At 40.6% G+C, this 25,030-nt stretch overlaps 1 protein-coding gene across 1 annotated transcript in view; it reads left to right on the forward strand.

Annotated features, from left to right (window-relative positions):
- Window positions 1–3,597: 3,597 nt before the first annotated feature.
- NR1H4 (nuclear receptor subfamily 1 group H member 4) overlaps window positions 3,598–25,030 on the forward strand; it is a 51,261-nt gene continuing 29,828 nt past the window's right edge. The window contains exons 1-3 of the mRNA XM_027107316.1: window positions 3,598–3,746; window positions 4,407–4,541; window positions 19,370–19,735. Coding sequence (XP_026963117.1) covers window positions 4,463–4,541; window positions 19,370–19,735 — 445 coding nt within the window. The 5' untranslated portion in view covers window positions 3,598–3,746; window positions 4,407–4,462. The remainder of the gene's footprint in view (window positions 3,747–4,406; window positions 4,542–19,369; window positions 19,736–25,030) is intronic.

Raw genomic sequence — 25,030 nt, forward strand, 5'->3', positions numbered from 1 at the left:
GTTTAGGGGGGAAACAAAAAAAATTCAAAGGCCACTAGAGTACAGAATACCCATTGCTTATTCTGAACCTATAAAATGACTCCTTATATGAAAGGGAGGATTCAAAGGGGAAAAAAAGACTCCAGAGCTAAGATCTTCCTTAGAACTTGCAGGGCGTTATTCTCCTATTGCATTTCTTCCCCTAAAAAGAGGGTGAAGAGTATTAGAGAAAGGACACAGAAGTAACCCTCATGAAAGAAATAACATAAGTGGAAACGCTTGCCAAATGCTTGGGACATAGTAGGTGCTCATTTAAATCACTTAAGGCAATTAAGGCTAAAGCTGCCAAACCCAGGAAGGAGCTGTTAAGAGGTAAAGAAGACCCTACTATCATGGGATGTATACAATTAAGTTGATTTATATCTCCAAGGTACTCATTACAGTTATTCATAGTTTACCTATGATGTTACTTTGATTTTTTAAAAAATTTCTTCTGTTATTTGTTTAAGGCAGGAATTAAACTTTTTCTGCAAAGGCTAGATGGTAAATCTTGGCTTTATGGGTCATACAGTGTGTGTTGCAACTACTCAACTCTGCCACTGAGAAAGAAGCCATAGATAGTCCAGAAACAAATGGATGTGGCTGTGGGCCAATAAAACTTTATTTATAAACACTTAAATGTGAATTTCATGTAATTTTCACATGTCATGAAATATTTTTCTTCTGATTTTTTCCCAACTATTTGAAAATGTAAAACCATTCTTAGCTCACAGGCTTTACAAAACCAGGTGGCGGGCCAGCTTTGGCCTGCGGGCAATAGTGTGCCAGACTCCAGCTTAAGGTATGGGGCCCTTTATGTTAAGAGAGGGCATAGTATCAGAAGGATACACAAGAAACCAGCTATGGCGGTTGGTAAGGGAAATGCATGACAGAGCTAAAAGGAAGACTTATTTTTCAGTGTACTGTTTGAATTGCTTACCATGTGCTTGTGTTACCATTTCAAAAATGAAAGAGTTTCCTATTTATTAAACCCCTTCAGGAATCATAAACCAACAGACCTGATTTGAGCAGACTTGGTCAACTGTCTGGATTCTGGAGGGCTTTTTGTTATTGGCTAATCAGGGGCACCCACGCAGGGGATCTCCAGCCAGGGGTAATAACCCAAATGATGCAGAATTAGGAGAATTGGACTTTCATTCAGGCGAGAAACTGGTACATTTTGTCCCTTTTGCCAATAGGAGAATGAAATCCTAGTCTTGTGCCATTTCTCCAGGAAGAGCATGCCGAGTGTCAGAGAGTTTGGCAGAACTAAGCAGTAGAAACAATTAACACAGATTATTTGATTGAGCCAACATTTCTTAGGGGCCTATTGTGTGCCAGGTACTTGAATTAAAGATGCCAAGTTTATATGAATATATAGAGGAAAATATAAGAATCCAGAATGAAAATGAGCATACATGGAAAATACTAGAGAGTTGTACTGTGCTGTGGAAGTATGGAGGAGCTTGGTGACCAGGATGGAAAGTTAAAAAAGACAAACGTGGGCTTCCCTGGTGGCGCAGTGGTTGAGAGTTCGCCTGCCGATGCAGGGGACACGGGTTCATGCTCCGGTCCGGGAAGATCCCACATGCCGTGGAGCGGCTGGGCCCGTGAGCCATGGCCGCTGAGCCTGCGCGTCCGGAGCCTGTGCTCCACAACAGGAGAGGCCACAACAGTGAGAGGCCCGCGTACCGCAAAAAAAAAAAAAAAGACAAACGTGAGAAAAAGCACAGAGGGAAACCCAAAGTAAGAGTCACAGAGCTGAAATATCCTATTGTTTTTTAAAGACCAGAGCAAATATGTCTTAAATGACAGAGGGTAACTTTGGATTGAATATTAGGAAAAATTCCTGACTTTGCTCATTTGTGGATTCCTGGAAATTATTATTATGGGAAACTGTTGAATTTTCTACTCCAAAGATAAGGGTAACTATTTAAAACAATAATTGCCTAAATTTGGGGGGAGCTTTTCAACCTACTTATTATATGATATGCAGACACATACACAATTATTATACGTAATTCATATATATATTAAAATATACACATTGAATAGATACCTATACAATTCATATGCACATCGTGAAAGTTGCATTTCCCTAGTTCTCAGCTAGCTTATGAGTATGAATGAGGTCCCATCAATAGTGACAACTGAACTTTTACTGCCTTATTCCTCAGGACCTCCAGTTCCCTATCAGAGGCCTCCTCCCCCTGCAGGTATTTCAGGAATGCCCTGAGTTCTCTTCATGTTTTTTCATAATCAAGTCTACTCTGGCCACTTCTTCCACTACTTTTGGTGTCCATGGGGGAGAGCAGTGCCCAACCAGTGGTCACGGTTCCTCTGCTGGGCACATCTCCACAGGTTATGGTGATACCTGGCATGGTTCTGCTGTTTCACAATTGCCCCAGAAAGGCTTGAAGTCCTCTTGGAGTCAAAGCTCCACTGTGATACATGGCAGAGTTGTTTGAGGGTGAGGGTGGAGTTGAAATGAGCTCTCTCCTACTTGTTGCATTCTTTTGGAAGATCTATCCTACACTTCAGTACTTCCAGACTCATATTTATTTATAACCCTTTCCCTTCTCACCTCAGGGTGGCAAGAAGGCCTCTTGAATCTAGTTTGGGTTGGTCAAACACTGTGCCACATTGAGAATTACACATTCCTCTAAGGACTGAGGCTTTACTTTGAGGTGAAGATCATGGTTCCTGGTTCCTTCTGACTTTAGGATGGGTTTTCTCCTAAAAAGCCCCTTGGCTTACTGGACAGTAGACTTTGGTAGGGCCAGGCCATTGGTTACCAGATGGACCCAGATGTGTCTGCATTCCCACAGTGGACACAGCTTGTATCATTTCACAGGAGCTGCTCTCTCTCTCATTTCTTCAACTTCTCTGGTGTATTCAGATGTGACCTAGTATTGCCTACCTTTAAAAATTGCCCTCAAAACCACATTTTCCTCCAGCTACTTCTCTACCTCAACTCCTTTTCACACCCAGCCTCTCCCCATCAGAGCATCCTCATCTTTGCCTTCATCAACAGCTTTTAAGTTAATACGTAATCATCTATGTATTCCTGTGATTGTTTTTTAATGTCTTTATTCCTCATTAAGCTTGATGTCATAGATTTTGGATGATTTTTTTTTCCTTTAACCATTTTATTTCCAAAGATCCAACACAGAGGTTAGTTCAGAGTAAGTCCTCAATAAATATTTGTTGAAAACATGAATAAATGAATGAACGCAGCAAATGTAGTCTGGTGTACTACCTTACCATCAGCCAGATGTCTGCTTGAGCTGTCACTTCTGCTTGAGCTGGAACATTTTGCTGAGTGAGGGAGAAAGAAATAGAGACATGAATAGTAGGGAAGTTCTAATGAAATAAATATTTGTCCAACAAAAACCCTGTATTCTCTTTCTGAGTAGCAAGTATAAGTAGGTATTTGTAAACGAAATGATTTCTTGGTGGAGATAGGATGAAAGGTTTAGAAAATCATGCTCAGAAAACAGCCTTGGAGAAAAGTTCTGATAGCATACATTTTCATTATTCAACTTTTCTCATTACTTTTTCAGGGAGGTAGGAGACATTGGAAGGAAGGAAGAAAGGAAGGAAGGAAGGAAGGAAGGAAGGAAAGAAGAAAACAAGACCTAGAGATATAGCTAGAAGTGAACACTGCATATCTTGGAGTTTTGGATGCATTCTGGACATCTCCTCAGGATGAAACTTCAGACATTTTGGTGAGATTTACCACTTTTTTTTTTTTACCATAACTTCTTTTACCCTAGTTAAATATATGACCAAGGTAGACCATGAGAGTGAAAATGCAAGCCCCTGAAATTTTCTCTAAAAGGCTAAATTAAAGATGATCTTGGGTGAACACTTTTTGAATTTTTTATCTGCTAATATGATGCCTACTCGACTTAAGAAAGAAGGAAGGAAGGAAGTTGCCTTGAACCACTTTTGTGCCTTTGCAAAGACCTGTTCAACTTTAGAATAAAATTTAAGATAATAAATCATCAATTCATCCCATTTTAATCAAGGCTTTTATATCTGTTTTTGTTTTTTCTACATGTAAAAGAAATAAAGACATAACTAAAATATCATCATATCTTGCCCAAATCTCCCAAGTGCTGAAACAAATGAAAACATATGGTGTTTTCCCAGATAAATTAGAGAGTATCTATTCTGAAAGCATATATCTTAGATATTTGTAAGTCCAAATGAGGTGTAAAAATGGTAAATGTTGAGGAAAGATATGTACAGAAAAGCTATGATAAAATGTTTACAAAGGGAACCATATGTGCTTTTTAAAATTAGCTTGCTCTCTCTCTCTCCCTCTCCTTCATAATCACCTCCCTACCCTTCCCAAACACTCTATGTATTTATTTACCTTTCAGGGGATTTTTTTGAAGACCACCATAACGAAGATACATTCTCAAACAGAAAAGTTTGGATGGGATCAAAAATGAATCTCATTGAACACTCCCACTTACCTGCCACAGATGAATTTTCTCTTTCTGACAATTTATTTGGTAAGTTGTCAAGTTCATTTGAATATTAGTAAAAACAAACTGCAATTTGGACATACATAAGAAAAAAAACCTGACTAAGTCCAACAGAGAGTCCAGAACATTTTTTTGTTCCTTCTAAGTACTCAATAGATGTTAGCTACTACGCAAGGTTAGAGGTAAATTGGACCTTGGATTCATTGAATCTAATGATCTTCTGTTTTATAGATGAGGACTGCAAGACTCAGGGAGCTTTGTGACTTGTCCAAGGCCATGAGGCTAGGTAATTAACAGAGCTGGGAGTAGAAATGCATTCTTGTTCCAGGGCTAATTCTAGTATTATTATAGCCTGTACTAAATTATGAAATCATGATTCTTATGGTTTAATATTGTACCTATTAAAGTCTTAAGTTACTTAGGTTATAGCTCTGCGATAGGTTTCCTTTCCAGCATTCTTCTGGTGCTGGGGGAAATACGGCACCGTTTCAGGATTAGTCATTTAAGATGGATTGAGGACAAATTGTACTAAGTTGTTTTCAGTAGATCTGTAACTAGATGATACCATAAAATGATCTATTGCTCCACTTTATGCATTTATAAAATAACGTCTCATTATAAAGAGTCTGAATTGAGAACATCAGCAAAATGCCAGCAGGGGCAATATTTTGGGTGGGGCAGGGCAGCTTTCTGCCACGCTTAAAATAATTTCCTTCTGCATTATAACTCTGCTGGGAGGTTTGGATGCTCCAAGTTTTTCACTCTATATTAATATATCAACCATGATTGATGATGATAGTGAAAAGGCAAACACTTGAAATTCACAAAATTCAATGTGTTAAGGCACGATCCCCTATGTGGTTGCAGAAAGCCCTGGGAGACATTAATCAATAGCTTATACGATTACCTACCAGTCATTAGCTTTAGCGTGCAATGATTTATCAGGTCATTTCCAAGGAGGGGTCATTATTTTATTATCTATTTACATGTCTACCAGCCACCATTCAGTATAAGAGTATCTAAGGACAGTGACTGTATTTTATTAATCCTAGTATGTACTTGATAAGTAAGAATCAAATAATAAATAATAGAGGGAAGGAGAAAAGAGGTTTAGGGGAAAAAGAGATGTTTATCAGTAACTCTCAGAGAGATCAAAGGCAGCAGTTATTATTTATGCAATGCTAGTTCTCAGACATACTTGCTACATCTTATTCCTTCCAGTTGGCTTCTCTTCATCCTGTGGATACAGTCAAGGGCAGTGGGACACCTACCTCCATGTCTGGACACTTGACCATTTGCTCCTGGCCTACCCTTCTATGGGTCCTTAAAAAAATCAATGTATGGACATCTTTATAATTTGTGACCTACCCATCAGAACTCACAGGATGATTAGGACTGTAGGTGCATATCACAGACTAAAGAAAATTACTCTTGAGATGATTTTTTTCACATATAAACTCCATTTCCTGCTCTGAAATTTTACAACTGCATCTTAAGATCTCCAAATCTAAACTCTGGTGTCATCATTATTAAACAAATCCATTCAGCTCTCATTTGTATATACATCAAGGGGAAAGGGTAAGATCTTTCTTACAAACTAGCCCACTTTAAGCAAGCCCATCAGGTTGAAAGTTGACCTCAGTTGTCATGAGGTGAAAAAGATGTAAGTAGATAGAGAAAAAATTGTGAAGGAGCTGTCAAGTTAGAAGCATCAGAAAATGATTGCTAAGGAAGCCCCGTGGTTCATGCTTTCTTTCAGTGGTGCTCTTCCCTCATCCCTCCTTTGCTGGACCACATTCTTATACAGTTTCCTAACACTTCTTTTAAGGCTTCTTAGAATATATAGCACAAGATGCGTAAGCTGCAATGCATAGCTGTTATTCCCAGCTGGAGCAGTTTCCTCAAATCTTCATCTGGTCCACCTCTCTTGGGAAACTAATCAGAGCCATGTGACCATTGGGACTCCTTTTCCTCTTCCCCATTAAGTTCTAGAGCCAGGTCGAAGCATTTTTTTCCCCACGCCTCTTTCCCCCAGGGGAAAACATACCTGCACTAAAGGGGAGGACAAAGAGTATTTTGACCCCTTTATTCCTCCTGCCCATCTTCTTTTATGTCCTGATGACACTGATGGACTCTATGGACCTCCCACCCTGAGCTTAGGGTACAGAGCACCAGGGAAAGGACTGTGGCTCATGGATGAGTAGCCCACAGTGCCTAACTCACCACTCCTAGATCTTGAGATGTGTTCGAGATTCAGAAGTGTTAACTCATGGGCTCAATTAGCCAGAGAGCTGTACTCTTTTCCACTGGTGTAACTGTAATCAAAAACAGCCATCAGGGCTTCCCTGGTGGCGCAGTGGTTGAGAGTCCGCCTGCCGATGCAGGGGACGTGGGTTCGTGCCCCGGTCCGGGAAGATCCCACATGCCGCGGAGCGGCTGGGCCCATGAGCCATGGCCGCTGAGCCTGCGCGTCCGGAGCCTGTGCTCCGCAATGGCAGAGGCCACAACAGTGAGAGGCCCGCGTACGGAAAAAAAAAAAAAAAAAAAAAACAGCCATCATGTTGTTATAACAAGGGCAAGTGAGGTTTACTCTATTGCATGTGGATGGCTATAATTTCTTCTAACCAAACATTGAACACTGACCATATGCTGGATGTTAGAATAAAGGAATTCTAACAAAGGAATGAGTAAATGAAATAATATCAGGTAGTGGTAAGTGCTATGGAAACAACAAAACAGTGTGATGTCATAGTGACTGGAAGAATGAGGCTGCTCTAACCGGTGTGGTCGAGGCCTCTGGGGAGTTGACAATGGAGCTGAGAAAGACAGAGCCAAAGAGAACATTCTAGTTGGAAGAAATAGCAAATGCAAAGGCCCAACGTCTAGAATGACTTGGAAGGGCCTTGTCTTCTCGTTTTTAATTTAGGCAAGTCGAAAGAGTCTAGAGAACTGGCTCTGGACCCCATATTTCCATTAATTAGCACTGGTAAAAGGAGATTATTAGGCTGGGAATTCTAGGACAACCTAGGATTAGCATTTGAGTCCACAAATTGCTACAGTTTTCATGTCAGGAAGTGGTGACTTGGACCCAGTGATACTCACCTGACATGACATGACTTTCAAGGTGGTCCTGGGCATGGTCCTCCTTCCTGCAGATTACTCTAAAGGCCATAATTAAATCCCAAGACACTGGGATTTAATTTAAGACATTGAGAAGGTGACATAAAGATTACTCAACAAATACTGATGGGCACTCACTAATGGGCAGTGGAGACACTAATGACCTCTTGAGTGAGGCCTTTCAGCTGCTTCTAAAGAGGGCTGTGGTCCCCTCACTCTCTAAAGGCTTTGCTCAAGAAGGGGAAGCATCTCCACCCGTATAAATGGTTACCCTGAGAAGCAGAGTCTTAGGCAATGAATTGTGTGCAGACAGTTTATGTGAGAGGTCATCCCAGGGAGCAGAAGCAAAGGACTGGGGTGATGAGACAGGGAAGGAGGGAAAACCAAGACGAGATGAATTATGAAGATCGCTGCTGTGGGCGATTCCACTGGGAGAAGCCGAAAGAATTGTCCACTGAGGCACCGGGCATGGGGGCAGTTATTAACCGACCTCTGGCTCCCGTTGGTTGAGGGTCGCCCTTGGGGGCATTAACTTCCCTGCACTTCTGGGCTGTGCTTCTGCTGCTCCCAATGGAATCAAGCCGGGTGGTCTCCTGTGGCATTGGAGAAGCTCTGGGAAGAAAGCAAAGAGATGTGCAGCAGAGTGCCAATGTGAAGTGAGTCTGAGCTTGCATGTGATTACCTGCTACAGCTGCAGCTGAAATGAGAGGTGGGTCCAGGGATGTGCATCATCACCAGCGGGGCTGCCACACAGTATTAGTGTGATTTCCCCCCAAAATCAATTGGAATGTTTAAAGGAAAGCTAAGGTGGTAGGTGAGGGGAAAAGGTGGAGATTTGCTCTATAGCTCTGTTTTCTTAGGCTGGCCCTTGTAGAAAAGAAGTAAAGAAACTTAGAATAGAATTACAGAGATGGGGCTGGAGTCACCTTGGGAGGTCCTTTAACTTATTCTGCTGCCACACATCCCGAACAAATCCAGATGGGAATCTAGCTCATTGGTAACTCAGTCCACACGCAGAACACAGGGTGGAAGGACGTGGTGACCTAAGAGAGACAAGTCTGCTTTCCTTTGGGAGATCCTGAGAGCCAGGAAACTTGGTCAAAGATTAATTTAGTGGGTTAATAAAGGCATCTCTGATGAATGAAGAAGGCAGGGTCTTATGCAATTAGTGCATAATAAAAGGTAATAATGACAAAGTCCACAGCTTCCCATGGTTTAACGTAGTGAATAGGTAGAATGTGGCATGTTAATTAAAATCTGTGTATCCTTTTAGCAAATTGTGGTTTAAGAACTAAAGAAAAAAAATCACAGAATTTTAAAGACTCAGTAAGTAGAAAAGCATTCTAATAATAGCACAGAATAAGCAAGAAAAGTATAATCTTATGTTCCCGTACCAAATGTTTCCAGTACAATGGGTCCAGTTCCTTTAGATTGGTGAAACTGGGAAACGTTCAATGAATGTGAGTGGAAATAAACAATGAAATTGAAAGAAATAAAGTCTCAGAGGCAACTGAGACTCTGAACTTCAGTTTTCTCCTCTGTAAAATGGGAATAATAATGACATTCACTTCACAGTTTGTTGGAGGATTGAATGGCTGTGTGGAAAGTGTTCTGTAAATCTCAAGGCATCATAAAGCAGTATCGCTACTCCAGGGTTTGAAATGTAGTTGTTATTATTTAAGTTGTTAGAATAATAAACACCCCTCTACTTATTAAAGAGAGGAATTTCTGTTAATCTTATCATTGTTGAGTGCTAAGAATTTTCAAGGAGCCAACAAAAACCAACAATATGGAACTAAATTTCTGGGTGCTCTAAGGAAAAAACACATGTTCTATCTCACATTGGCATTACAGCATTGCTAACAACAGCTATGGAATCCACGTTTTTGTATAAATTTTATTTTTGTTTCTAGTAGTCTTTCCAAAGCCCCATTCTGCATAAGGCCTAGCAAGGGGCAGGAGGGCAGATTCTATATAATCCTATTCACTCGCGCTTCACTTCCTTTAGCTACTTCTCATAACGTTATGCTTTTCTCAGCTGTTGATACTCATTTTCTCTGGGTAGCTTTATTTTTATTGGAATCTGGTTCTTGCCTATGTCTTTTGCTTAAATTAAAAGAATCTTGCAGATGTTACAGAATCAGCTGGATGTTTTAAAATACAATGAAAGGTCTTGAGATGCAGGGTTGTGTAATATTTCTGACATTTGATTTCAAGTCTTTTTCCATCGCACTGAGTTTAACACAAGTGAATGTAGTTCTGACCTGATGGGTCAATCAAAGCCAAAAGTTTCCAGAAGATGGAAAGATACCACTGTCTCAGACAAAATGGAACGTTGCTTTAGCATAATTTAAATATTTTGTCACTACAATTTCTTATCCATATCTCTTCCACAGATTGAAGCAGACTCTAAGATTTTTTACTAATTCCCTGTGGCTTTGGTTTTTGCTCTCCCAGGATTCTCAGATCTGGTGCTCTTGTTAGTGAGGTTAAGAAATGGGAGAAGGAAAAGAAATATGAGAAGAGCCTTTCCTTATGACAACATAAATTACTGCTTCTTTTAGATGGGGCATTAATAGTTTGGAAAATGCATGCAATGAGGTGCATGTTGGCCAGCTAGTGGGCAAATCCGTTGCCATCCAGAGCCTGGCTCTCAACCTTGCAGGCTAAGAAACAGGTCTCAGGGGCTCTCAGAATAACCAAACTGAGAAAGGTTGACTATGAAAACAGACTGCAAATTTATACATTTACAGTGATAAAAAAAATTGGGATCATAACAGCTACCATTTCTTGAGTGCTTTCTATATGTCAGGCGTCACACTAAGCACATTTTCCATTTGTTAGTGGACTCTTACTCGATCCCATCTCTGCCATTTACTGGTATGTGGTCGTAGGCAAATTCTTTAACTTTGTGCAAGTTACTTGTCTTATTTAATAGAATTCTCAGAAGACTGCCTGGCACATTGTAAGTACTCTGTAACTATTTGCCATTAATATTAATTCTCATAACACTCCTATAAGGTAGATACCATTACTATTCCCCTTTTACTGCTGAGAAAATGGAGATTTAAAGATGTTAAAGAATCTGCTGAATTTCCATAGATAGTAAGTAGGCAACCAAATTATGGTCAGCACAAGGAATCGGAATTGGATGATTACGGATTCAGGTTAAGAGAACACTCCTGTTCACCTTCTCAGTGGAGAAGGTCTTTCCAGTGAGATTATTTCACTCAAAGTCTGTTAGCCAAGTCTATTCCCAGGGATAGTTCTCAGAAAAGCATTGCCAGCATTTGCTCTGGGACGTCCCTGTTTTTTATAGCATCATATCTAACGCCCCTCCTTGCCGTGACTGACATTTTATTCACTTTGCCCCAAGTACCGTCTACAACGGTGCTGTCCAATAGAACTTTCTGTGGTGATAAAAATGTTCCAGATTTACTTTGTCTAATGCAGTAACCACTAATCACACGTGGCTACTGATCGCTTAAAATGGGACTAGTGTAACTGAGGAACTGATTCTAATTTTACATAATTTAAATTAACTTAAATTTAAGTAGCCATACATGGTTAGTGGCTACTGTTTCAAACAGCACAGACTTGTAGGGGAAAAATGTACCTTGGGGAAAAAAAATAGCACGAAGCAGTTGGTCCTCACTGCCAAAGAAGCAAAGGGATTCAATCAGTCTTATTATGAGAACATCCTGTGTGAATTTCACTCAGCAACAAGGGTCTCCTGGATCAGGTAAATTATCCTGCTCATTTCTTTTTTAGTATTGAAGTTTCTGAGGGCAACAGACAGGCTCATCTGTCTGACCAGTGAAAAACTCAGTAGAGACTTCTTGAAATATAAAATTCAGAGATAGTTTGTCCTGGTTCTTAGCCTTTGGGTAGCTCTTCCAACTTAGAGTCCCTCAAGGCAAGTATAGCTCTTGGGTTGTGAGGAGGGGAGAACGAGGTCAGAAGTAAACTGAGGATTGAGAACAGCTTTGCAAATGGTGATTCTTGGTTGAGCAATCAAAGCTGAAATACACCTAGGAACCATCACTCTTTCCTTTTTCTTGACAATTAGGGCAAGCGTGCTTTAGTTTTTCCACCACAAGGTTTTGAGTGAGAAGACCTTGGTTAAAGCCTTTGCTTCATCCCTTAATAGCTGGGTGACTTAGACAAATCATTTAACTTCACTGAGTTGACCTTCCATGTCTGTAAAATAGGGTAAGAGATAGTGGGCATCATAAATTATACCTTCCTCAAAGGGTGCCAGTAAGGACCAGATGAGATAATGCATGTAGAACCACCTTTTAAACCCGTAAAGGCTGTAGAAATGGCTTAGCAGTGATTATCACGTTTATATAGATCACATTTGCCTTTTAAAACTGCTTTCACACTTATTATGTGATTTTATCTTCACAACGGGTCCATGAGGGAAGTAGAGCAGGAATTATTATCTCTGTTTTACCATCTGTTGATGTAGACAAATGAGGTCTGCAGAAGCTGAGAGACTGTCCTAAGGTGACACAGTGTATTTGGTTGCATTATCCCTAAGCTCAACCCTGGACCTACTGAGTCCTATTCTGAAGCCCTCCCTTCCAAAAAATACCCAACAGTCACAAACTTGGTATCCACAAGTTATGCTGCAGAAATTATTCCTGCTCGGGAAGCAAGCCACCCTACAACAAGAGTCCAAGGCTAAATAATTATAATATCAGTATGATGATGGTGGGTAACCACACACTCTGCTAAGCATTTAATAAATATTTTATTTAATCCTCATAATAACTCTATGAGGTTGCATGATTATCAGTCCCATTTTACAGATGAGGAAATTGAGGCATAAAAGGGTTCAGCTAGGGGCAGGACAGCAATAAAGACGCAGACATAGAGAATGGACTTGAGGACACGTGGAGGGGGAAGGGTAAGCTGAGACAAAGTGAGAGAGTGGCACGGACATATATACACTACCAAATGTAAAATAGACAGCTTGTGGGAAGAAGCTGCATAGCACAGGGAGATCAGCGTGTGCTTTGTGACCACCTAGAGGGGTGGGATAAGGAGGGTGGGACGGAGACACAAGAGGAAGGAGTTATGCGGATATATGTATATGTATAGCTGATGCACTTTGTTATATAGCAGCAACGAACACAACAGTGTAAAGCAATTATACTCCAATAAAGATGTTAAAAAAAGAAAAGAAAATGGTTCAGGAGTTTGTCCATGGTCTGCAGAACTAGTGAGTGCCAAGGGAGCCTACATGTATTAGTTTGCTAAGGCTGCTATAATAAAATACCACAGACTGGGTGGCTTAAATTGCAGAAATGTATTGTTTTACCATTCTGGAGGCTAGAAGTCCAAAATCAAGGTGTTAGCTGGGTGGGTTCTTTCTGAGGGCTGAGAGGGAAGGATCTGTTCCTGGCCTCTCTTCCTGGCTTGTAGATGACCTTTTCCTTGTGTATCTTCACATTGCCTTTTCTCTATGAGTTTCTGTCTCTGAAATACAAATTTCCCATTTGTATAAGGACACTGGTCCTATGGGATTAGGAGGGGACACACTTCCACCCATAACACTGGATAGAAACCCAGATTAGTTTACCTCACGCCGTTAAGTATTATGCTTTAATGATTCCTGACATTACAAAATTATACCAATCTGTATCCTTTTGAGAGGAACGAATGTCAAGACGTAGAACATGGCATTTGACCCCCAAATCGACTTTTAGAGCCACTGAACAAAAATCTGTCCTCTAAAAATTCCTAAATTGGAACGTGCTCCCCAAAAATGTTTATCTAAGAGACTGGTTTCCAGCTTACTAGGCAATTTGGCATCGAGGACTTTTCTCATAAACATTTACAAATATTCTGCTCAGTAATGAAGTTAATCAGTAAACCCCACAACCTCTGGCCTCTGTCACTCCTTACCTAGTCTCATTTTCAGTTGCTGTGAGTAAGCTAAGAATGGTAATGCAGTTTCCGGAGTTAGAAAATCCAGGTCAAATTAGTCCTTGTCACAGCTGCACGTCGTTGGGATTTGCCATGGAAATGATGAGCATGAAGCCTGCTAAAGGTAGGCGGAGGTTCTCAGATGCTGGCGGTGGGGCTTCTGCCACTGGACTGAGGAAACACGGGGCACTTTTGCTTGAGATTCCAGTAACAGATCTCTGTCAAAGATGGCTCAGTCAGAACCAGAAGACTGGGGTGAGAAGCTGGGGTGGTGTGATTTCTATAGGGCTCTAGGCAGGTGTGTATCTCATTGAGACTAAATCTAAGTGTGTTTTCCCTATAATTCTTCACTGGATAGTGTGTAAAATTAGCACCGTTCTTCCAAGTTAAACACTAGGCAGTTCTAGCATTAATGCCTTGGACACTTGAAAAAACATTTTGAAGTACATGATTTCATGCAGTGTTTTTAAAATGGCAAGTCTCAGATCCCAGTGGGTCATGATATCTATTTTGTGACTTGTGACCAGCATTAAAAATTTAGAAGAGAATAGAATAGGAATACAATAGAAATGTCAGAGTGCCCGTCAAGAGGTAAGGATAAGTGTTATTTCACGGAAATTTTGTTTCAATTATTTATACATATGTATAAGTGTGTATGGGGTAATGATATAAGATTTATTTCAAACTATGCGTTGTGATGAGAAAAATAAAAAGAGATTAAAAAAACATTAATTTACTGAACTAGTTTCACAGTAGATTTCTCCCAATAGTCAATGGAAAATCAGATAAGTAAAGAGTTTACCTTTAAGCCCGCTTTGTTTTCTCTGAAGTAAAATATAGATTATAATTAAAACATAAACAATATAGTATAATGTCTGTTTTAATATTTTTTTCAGAATAGAATCTTACCTTTTGAATTTCCAGCTAAAAGTGAAACTCAAATCATTTTCATAATAATTACAATTTTGAACATATTTCTGGTTGTAGACTTGGCAGCACGTTATTTTGTTTAAATGTGTTGTTTAAAAATGGCTGACACTGTATTTTTTTTTTAATTAACTTATTTATTTATTTTGGCTGCGTTGGGTCTTTGTTGCTGCATGCGGGCTTTCTCTAGTTGTGGTGAGCCGGGGCTACTCTTCCTTACAGTGCGTGGGCTTCTCATTGCGGTGGCTTCTCTTGTTGCAGAGCACGGGCTCTAGGCGAGTGGGCTTCAGAAGTTGTGGCATGCAGGCTCAGTAGTTGTGACTCACGGGCTCTAGAGCGCCGGCTCTGTAGTTGTGGTGCATGGGCTTATTCACTGCACGGCATGTGGGATCTTCCTGGACCGGAGTTCGAACCCATGTCCCTTGCATTGGCAGGTGGATTCTTAACCACTGCGCCACCAGGGAAGCCCCTGACACTGTATTTAGAGATGGAAATTAGTTGGAAGGCTGCGGAAGTAAATTTTCCATCGTTTCAATTTAATAAGCATTTATTAAAGATTTACACTGTGTCAGGCTTTTTGTAAGGTGCCAGGAATGAAGGAGAAAAGGGAATGTAATATATAGTAATCTAATGTATTCCCCAGGAGTTCACAGACTAACCACAACAACAAAAATGTATTGAGGAGCTTCCCTGGTGGCGCAGTGGTTGAGAGTCCGCCTGCCGATGCAGGGGACATGGGTTTGTGCCCCGGGCCAGGAAGATCCCACATGCCGCGGAGCGGCTGGGCCTGTGAGCCATGGCCACTGAGCCTGTGCGTCCGGAACCTGTGCTCCGCAACGGGAGAGGCCACAGCAGTGAGAGGCCCGTGTACCGCAAAAAAAAAAAAAAAAAAAAAAAATGTATTGAATGTTTATGCTTAGGCACTATGCAGTTTACATTCTTTGTCTTAGTTTATCTTTATTACAACCTTTCACCTAGATACTATATTTTGTTTCAATTACTATATTATCCCAGCTTTTCTTTAAAAAAATTTTATTGGAGTATAGCTGCTTTACAATGTTGTGTTAGTTTCTGCTGTACAGCAGTGAATCAGCTATAGGTGTGCATATAGCCCCTCTTTTTTGGATTTCCTTCCCATTTAGGTCACCACAGAGCACGGAGTAGAGTTCCCTGTGCTGTACAGTAGGTTCTCATTAGTTATCTATTTTATACATAGTAGTGTATTATATGATCCCGGCTTTATAGAGGAAGGAACAGAAGCTTAAAGAAGTTCAATGTCTTTCCCAAGTTCATACATCTAGCAAGTTGCAGGCGAACTGAATCCAGGTTTGTCTACACAGAAGCGCTTGTAACGAGTACGTCCTACCACCTCAAATGATATAGCATGAAAGATAAGCCTGTAAACCAACAAAAGTGATGGTACATGCTTCTGAGTGCTGCAGTAGAGTGTGTACAGAGGGTAGGAGAGATTAATTCTACCTAGGAAAACTGGGACAGGCCTCACAGAGGAGGTGATGGGTTGACAAACCAGGTGGGGAGAGGCACCAACATCACAAAGGCCTGGCACCAGGAACGGCGCACAACTTCATAAACCAAGTCATATCATCTGTTAAGAAACCATGGATTGGGAAATAAAGGAAGGCCGAGAAGGCAATTTTTCCATTCATGAAACATTTCGACAAACATTCATGAAATGTTTACTAGAAGCAGCGTTGTGCCAGGGATGAAAAACTGGACATAATCTGAACCCTTTATCGGGCTCATCAGAAACTAACTGTGGGTTTATGAAGAAGGGCCATCCTTTGTACGGGAACCTGATTCTCCCATTTGGGTTCACAGTGGTTCTGGTCACAAACTCCTTAGAGCTGCGCTGTCGGATATGGCAGTCATTAGCCACATGCAGCTATTTAATTTTAAGTTTTAATTATTTAAAGTTATATAAAATGAAAAATTCATTTCCTCATTACTAGCTGTGTTTCAAATGTTCAATATTCCATATGGTTAACGGCTACCATGTTGAAAGGTATAGAATGCTTGCATCTCAGAAGTTTCCCTTTGATGGTACTCCTTTAGAGAAATTATTAAATGCTACCAAATGACCCTCTACCCAGAAAAATGTTGCTTCCCTTTACAGGGGGTGTCAGCCTCTCCTGGAGTCCATTCAAGTGTTCGCATTTAAGAACTCTTCCCTAAACTCCCATGGAGAATTTGTGTTATAAAGAAATCCAAATTCTCCTCTTTCTTGATAAACTGATTCTTTAAAAAATCACTCATAAATTGCATTAAAATAGAAATGAATTTACCTTTTCCGAAAGTACACTCTAAAGTTGACTTACCTTTGCCCTCTCCACATCTTATGCTCTGTCAGAAAATTCTGTATTTGCTTACTTGGTTTTATCCCAGCCCTTGACATACTCCCACCTCTCCCCACCCCAAATACACAAACAAGAGAAAGTCTGGGGCCTCTTCTATCTGTTTTCTGTCTGTCTGTCACTGTTGTGTCCTCGGAACCTAGGACAGTGTCAGGCAAATTGTTCAATATATTTATGAGTGAAAGAAGTATCCTATAACTTATAGCATCAAAACAGACTGATGTGTATTAATATTTACTAATTAATTATCATACAATCAAGATTTTGCTAGGTTCTTTAGGAAACAAACATGTCTTTTTATGGCACTCCACTTATCAAAACTTTTTCTCAGAAACTGTATCTTACACTCAGAATTACCTTATGAGATAGCGAGCCTGGGTGTTAGTAGCCCCATTTTACAGAAGAAACAGAAAAATGTTAGGCAGTTGTTCAAGGTCTCACAGTCAGTTCATGGAAGTTATTCTTGTCCCACCATTTTGGAGGATGTTGTCCATGCTGGGGTTTTTTATTGTAAGTTGCCTGTATATTTATTGTCTCTACTCTGTGGAAATTTGGTGGGAACACCGTGAAATACTAGAAGTGGATGTGCTTTGGGAATAGAGGCATTATTTAATAATATTGTGTACTGATCTCATATTCTTACCCTGTTTTGTGTTGTTTTCATATAGTAGAATTGATGTCTTTGTGAAAGTGTTCCATTTTAACTGAGATGATTCCAGATATTGATAACATGATTTGACTTGAGTTGGGACTCCATTGTGTCTCTTGACTATTAAAAGATTTGTTGAAATAATGCTCAGAGATCTTGGAATTGTCTTATGAGGAGAAAACAACTACATATTTCCTTAGATTCTACGGAATCCAGATTCTGACATTAATTGATTATGTGACTTCAGGCAAGTTGCTTGACTTTACTAGACCTGTAGATGGAGAGAAACTGGGGCTGGGGGTGGGGATGGGAAGTTGAGTGAGGGTAAGATGGGTCGGAGGATAAAACCTAGATGAAACGAATGATTTTAATGCTTTTAGCTCTTTTCTGTTGTATTCACTCCAGAAATTTTAACCATATTTAGTTATTAAATAGATCAAGATTTTGCTCATATTTTAGCTTCTCTTTTTTCTGTAATAATTCCATATTTTTATATTTTTCCATTTTGCAGTCATAAGACAAAGCCCCATGGCCAAAATTTTTTGACTGTCAGATATACTGACTCAGTGCTGGTTTTATATGGATAAGTTGGGCATGAAAGTAACAAAATTGATTTTGCACAGATATTGTATCCTTTGTGTTCCATCAGTGATTTCCTGTATCAATGCAGAAAGCATTTTATTTTAAACAAACATTTAACATACATATTTTCCACTTTGCGTTGTAGAAAGGCCCTGAATTCTAATGCCCATAAACTGTTGGTCATACACTTATAGAGGTTTTAGACATAACGAAGAACTATAACATCATGCAGCATGGAGTCTTCTCTTTACAGATAAGTAAAGGGAGGCCCATGAAGGGTAGGTAAGTACTATACAACTGGGTTCAGACACCCAGGGACCTAGGTTTAGGGAAGACTTCCCAAGAGAAGCTATACTTAAAGGGAAATTTAGAGGTAAGTGGAGAATAGTGAGATAACGTTCTTGGAGGGGATGGCTGTTGAGGAAATTTCCAGGCTCAGGAAGCAGCATGTGGGAAAGGTCCTGAGTCTGGAAGCAGCAAGGCATATTTAAGGAATATGGAAGGCGGAACATGGGAAATGGCTGGAAAAGAAAGAAAGGGTAAGATCATGCAGAGTCTTGCAGGCCTAGCTATAGGTTACCTGAAAGCGGAGGCATTGAAGGGACTAACAAACTCAAGTACAGAGGGAGGAAGAGACAAGCTTTAAAGCATCACACATTTGAAATTATCGCAGAGAGGAGCAATTCAGCACATGGGCTTTGAAGTCAGACTCAAAGTCCAAATCTCAGCTACTTAGGCGTGTAGGAATAAAGTTGCATAATTACTCTGTGCCTCTGACTACTCAATTTTAAGTGGGGATAATACTGTTAACCCACTTTATAGGATTTTGTAAGACAGAAATGACAAAAGATAGCATTTGTGTATATGCCTGTCCTTTATCTTTGTTTTCTGTGGATTGTTGAATGTTTTCTATGTTGAATAGTTTTTTTAACTTTCCTTTTTTCTTTTTCTTTTAAACATTCTTGTTTGTTTTCCTTTTCTCCATCTTGAATGTCTTCTTATTGGTTTGCAAAAGCTCTTTACATATGAATGATGAGTGTTTTTGTCTGTCCTCTATGTTGCAGATATCTTTCTGAGCTTTTAATATTGTCATTTAATCTGTTAATAGTTCTTTTACTGTAAAAAAGTTAATTTTATATTAAAATTTTAATGTAAATATTCAAATATTTCAATCTTTCCTTAGAGCCTGTACTCCTAACCATATGCTAAACTGCCTCTCTTATTTATAGAATGATGACATTAATTCCAGTTTTGTTATCGCTTTTGTTCAGGTGTACTAACAGAACAAGCAGCAGGTCCTCTGGGACAGAATCTAGAAGTGGAACCATACTCACAATACAACAACATTCAGTTTCCCCAAGTTCAACCACAGATTTCCTCATCTTCCTATTATTCCAACCTGGGTTTCTATCCCCAGCAGCCTGAAGAGTGGTACTCTCCTGGAATATATGAACTCAGGCGAATGCCTGCTGAGACTCTCTACCAGGGAGAGACTGAGGTAGTGGAGATTCCTGTGACAAAGAAGGCCCGACTGGGTGCATCAGCAGGGAGAATAAAAGGGGATGAGCTATGTGTTGTTTGTGGAGACAGAGCATCCGGTTACCACTATAATGCACTGACCTGTGAGGGGTGCAAAGGTAAGCTTCTTTTGGTTGGCAGTTTTCTCCTTATTAAAGTTTTTCTCTACTGGTTGTTGAAATCCCTCAAACTGGATTCTTCCCTTTTCCCAAATAACTTCCCATTTTCTCCTCCTCTGCTCTTACTTCTTCCTACGTCTTCTCCTTCATTGGAATGTCATAGATTTCTAGGGAAATCTTATTAGAGTATTTAGCTTGGATATAAGTAAACTTTTTCCTATTCACAACCTCACACATAGTTAGAAGGAATTTATGATTGTGGGTTTTGTTTGTTTGTGTTGTTTTTTGAAAAGAAAGAGAAATTGCTGAACTCATCTCTTTTAAAATTAAGGTCAAGGAGAATAAGATTTTATTCAATAAATATTTTAACATTCATTTTCACATACTTTAGTTAATTGAGAAAGAGACAGAGGAAGAAAAGCAAACAAAAGAAAACAAAAAGGAAGTAATGATAGCCTATATTCAACAAATATTTCACTTAGCAGGAAAATAGATCTGTGAGCAATGCTGTAGGGGAAATCGATGAAATTGTAATCCATTTAGGATGGATAAGGTATAACACATGAAACATGAAAATGACTCAGTATAAAGCCCTATGTGATATTCTCCCGATAAGGACACAGATGATAAGTTTGTAAAATGTGAGAGGAAAGAACATAATGGACTAGTAGGTTCATCTATTTATTTTTGCATTTGTTCTTTCAACAAATATTCATGGGATGCCTACCATGTATTAGGCACTCTGTTAGCTTCCAGGACTTTGAAAGCTGATAAAGAACTGTCCCTGGAGCAGAATCTGTTGAATGGCGAGCCAGTTTGGTATTCCCAGATGCCAATGATTGCCATAAAAATAAACAGAGGACCCAGCCACGTAAGAATGGCTCTAGGACATTTCAGACCTTTGAAAGTTCAAGTGATCAGATTGTCTAAAATTATATTAGTCAGCTCTTTAAAACTTGGTGTGATTTCATTAGATTTTTAAAAAACAAAGTAGTATTTATGCCCCAAATCAAAAAATTAAAACAGATCTATAAAGAAAATTTCAAAGATCTCGTTTATGGCCTTTAAAATACTCTTATCCTTTTTGTGGAGAGCCAAGTCTATATGGGTAAAAGTTACATATAAGTTCTTTGAAGACATAGATTGTGTCTTCTTCAACTCTGTTACTCCTCATAGCGTCTAACACAGTGTCTGGTACATAGTAGATGTGTAAATAAATAAAAGCATAGTAAATTTGGAATGCCATAATGAAAATCCATGCTCATCGCTTCCTAGCTAAGAAGGGGTGTAGCTTCAAATCTCCTGCTTCTAAATCTAACCCCAGAGACTCTATTATTAACCACCAAGTGATCATTCTGCTCTCTGAGCTATTGTTCAAGGCTAACATTGACTAACTTGGTGGCCAAAGGAAGAGAATCAAGTGCTCCATTTAGGTGTCGAGGTATCGGTATTATCCAAGCCAAAGGGATAAAACCTTAAAGTTAGTAACCTGGGCCAGCTCACCTCCTTACAGGTGAAGGCTGGAGTGAAACCTGGTCCTCCTGAGAATTCTGGGGCATGGCCAGGTGAGTAGAGGGAGACCAGAGTGCCATGGACAACCCTAAGAAACAGCGACTCAAAGACAGGCAGAGGATGAGAAGCCCATAAAGGATAGAAAATAGAAGTCAAAGCTAGGAAGCTACTAGGCAAGTGCAGGGTCAGGAGACCAGGGGACAGAAAACTGGTCTAAGGAGAACTGGTCCTCTGGGGAGCTCAGGGAGGAAAACCTGGATCTGAACGTAGGTATATTTTTAAAAGCAGAGAAAGGCAGGGCTTTTTCTTTGATTTTGATTTGAGACTTTGCCCCCATGATGACAGCAGAAGGACAAGAGTGCAAGAGCAGATGAGATACAGCCAGGCAGGGCCCATGTTCTACATCAGGGTTTGGCAATTGTTTTCTGTAAAGAGATGGATAGTAAATATTGTAGGCTTTGCACCATAGCGGCCTTGTTGCGATTACGCAACTCTGCAAACTCAGCCACGTAAGAGTGGCTTTACTTAGCCTACAAAAATAGGCAGGACAATAAAAAACAGGCAGTGGGCCAGATTGGGCCCAGGGCCTAGCTGTAATTTGCTGACCCCTGTTCTAGACCAATAACTCTCAGAATTAACTGGAAACTATGCAGTGAGAGAGCACAGCACTCAGGGTATATGTGCAAGAAAAATAACCTTTTTTATATAATTGGATTTAATCCAATTTCAAGCCCTGGTGGAATCTATTTCATCAGTTCAGAATGAATCTACTGAGTTTTCTGGGTCCTGGAGGTGGGGCTCTGGTTCTTGGTGCTGTTAACATAGTCCAGCGTCTGTTGAGGGCTGTTCTCTCTGGTCTTCGCTCACCAGTAGGAAAGGTCTCGGAGGTGCTATCCTGGCATCCTGAGCACACCCCTGCTTCCCATCTGGCCCCACCTGCTTCCCTGCTGCTCAGATGGGTGGGCTCCTGATGCTGCCGCACTGTCACCTGGAATGCCTGGCTGCCCAGGGAAACCACATGGCCACGTTATCCGTTCCTGTGCCTTGTGGGGTGCAGGGAACCCCAAGGGCCTCCCCTGACTCTCCCCAGGAAAGAGCACAAGAATCCCTCTCTTCTAGGATTTCTCAATGATGTGGAGTTCCCATAAACTTTCTGCACACCCAGTCCCAGGAGGGGTCTGGTGTGTGAGGATGAGGGGGTGGGAGGGACAGAGTTCAGGACCTTCTCGTGTACTTAACATGTCTTAACTCTTTGGTCGTCTGCCTCTCCCAATTTGGGGAAATTTTGTTAGTGTCTGGGATCTTGGGGCTTAGGCTTTGGTGACTGAAAAGCCAATAATTGGCTCCTTTGTGCTTTTTATTCATTTATTTTTATTTTTATTTTATTTTTTTGCGGTACGCGGGCCTCTCACTGTTGTGGCCTCCCGCGTTGCGGAGCACAGACTCCAGATGTGCAGGCTCAGCGGCCATGGCTCATGGGCCCAGCCGCTCCGTGGCATGTGGGATCTTCCCGGACCGGGGCACGAACCCTCATCCCCTGCATCGGCAGGCGGACTCTCAACCACTGCGCCACCAGGGAAGCCCCCTTTGTGCTTTTTAGATGTTCTCTCGAGAAAACAAATGAAAATCATTCTGGCTTAGTAAATGGGGAGGAAGTGCACAGAATAGGGTAGAGTTCAAGCCAAAGAACCAGTGCCTCTGGGCCAGGCAGGCCTAAAAGCTTGGCCAACTTCATCCCCCCGCCCCACACCCCTTGGATATCTGCGCCTACCAGATACAAAATGAATTTCACGCCATAACTTTCCATCAGAGGGAGTATGAGCTCTGGGATTTGACAGGCATGAATTGAATCTAGGCTCTATACCTCTTGGCTGACTAAGCAAGTTCCTTAATATATTGATTAGTCAAAGTTCAACAAAGTAAAGCAGAAACCAAATTTCAAGCGGAGAAGAATCAGTACAGGAGAACTTGGAAGGGCAGAGGAGCAGGTTCTATGCTGAGTCTCCAAGCCACACTGCAGAACTGGTTTGCCGGGGCAGTTGTTATTCAAGAAGATGGGGGGTCAGGAAGGTAACATAAGAATTATTGACTCCAGGAAGACGGTACCTTAGTTGACCTTTAGGGATCAGGAAGTTGCCTTCACTGCAATTACTGGCTCCAGAGCCATGGTGTACCTGCTAAATCTGTACATACAGAAGATGAATACCCTGTGTCTAGTCTCTCAATGCCCTGGAAGCTAGCAACTGGAAAACAAGATGCTGCCACAGCAAAACCATGATCCTGCTTGCCAGCAGAAACAACAGAAGCGCAGCTCTTTCTTCACTTCCACTTTTCAAATATCTTACAAGGGCATCTGTTTGGCAGAGCTTAAATCGTATCCACATTTAGCGGCAAGGGAGTCTGGGAGAGATTGTGTTCAACTGTCCTGCCTTCACAGTAGAGGACGCACGAATCCAACTAGCCAACCTCAGTTGACAGAATACGTAACTTCTCTGAGCCTCCAATCTGTGAATTAGGAATAATATCTATTTTTTACAGGGTTCTTGTGAGGATTAAATTAGATTTTTTTATGTAAAGATCCTGGTAGCTCTCTTGCCTTAGGACTTCACTGCAGATCTTTCATGAATGTAATACTTTAAACACACACAGACACACTCATACATACCCACGAGAAATTTTTTTCTTTTTTGGTTGCTCTGTGTCTTAGTTGCGGCAGGCAGGCTCCTTAGTTGCGGCTGGCAGGTTCCTTAGTTGTGGCATGCGAACTCTTACTTGAGGCGTGCATGTGGTATCTAGCTCCCTGACCAGGGATTGAACCCGTGTCCCCTGCTTTGGGAGGCGGATTCTTAACCACTGTGCCACCAGGGAAGTCCCAATTTTTTAAAACTTAAAAATAAAACAAAGACCACGGTTAAACTTCCTGATTTCACTGGTCTCTGTTTCTGTTAGAAATACTTTAATTTTTCTTAAGGTTTTATTTGTTATAGGTATTTATGGCATCAATGACATAAATTTTGATTTTTTAAAAAAACAACAACTGCAGAACATAAGCATAATGCCAAGTGACAATGAGAGCCATTTGCTCGGCACTAGATTAAATCGAGAGCTGTCCCTCCCCCTCGGTTATCAGTGTGGAGCATATGGAAATATGCTAAGGTCTGGATGAATTTTGACTCAAATCTCAAACCTCAACTGAAAAACTGATCTGCATCTGACTGGATATTTCAAATGGCTGCATTCCCAAATAGGTCAATGTCAATGCCACTCACAACCATCTCCATGCCAGGAAAGAATGATAGAACGTTTAAAAGGCATTTTATATGAGCAAATGGGGGACTTTTCATCCTTTGGAACATATTTTTATATAAGATAGTGAACCAGCATTAGACTTAGTTCCGAAGTTTTAGAAAAGATTCTAGAATTATTGAAACAATTGTGACATGTAGGATAGATGTAGCGAGTTTCCAACGGGCCTTTGGTTTATGGGTTAGAGCTGAGGAGCCCTGACTTACTTATAAACTTACTGAAATCCTATTTGATTTTGAGGTCTGATTTTATAAAATTTAATAATGATCCCAATGAACTCGATAGGTCAAATTATCTTAGAGTGTGATTCAAGGGGTGGGGATTAAACGATTTCACTGCATTGGAAGACTTTTGTTATAAAAGTCTTGGGAAGAGTAGGACTCTGAAGGCAGATAACCTGGATTCCAACCCCAGCTGATTCTCTTCCAAGTTACTTAATGTCTCTGGGCTTCAGACTTTGTACCTGTAAAATGAGGA

This window comes from Aethalodelphis obliquidens, unplaced genomic scaffold (assembly GCF_003676395.1).
Source record: "Aethalodelphis obliquidens isolate GAN/ISIS:26980383/991018 unplaced genomic scaffold, ASM367639v1 scaffold8, whole genome shotgun sequence".
NCBI classification, from domain to species: domain Eukaryota; kingdom Metazoa; phylum Chordata; class Mammalia; order Artiodactyla; family Delphinidae; genus Aethalodelphis; species Aethalodelphis obliquidens.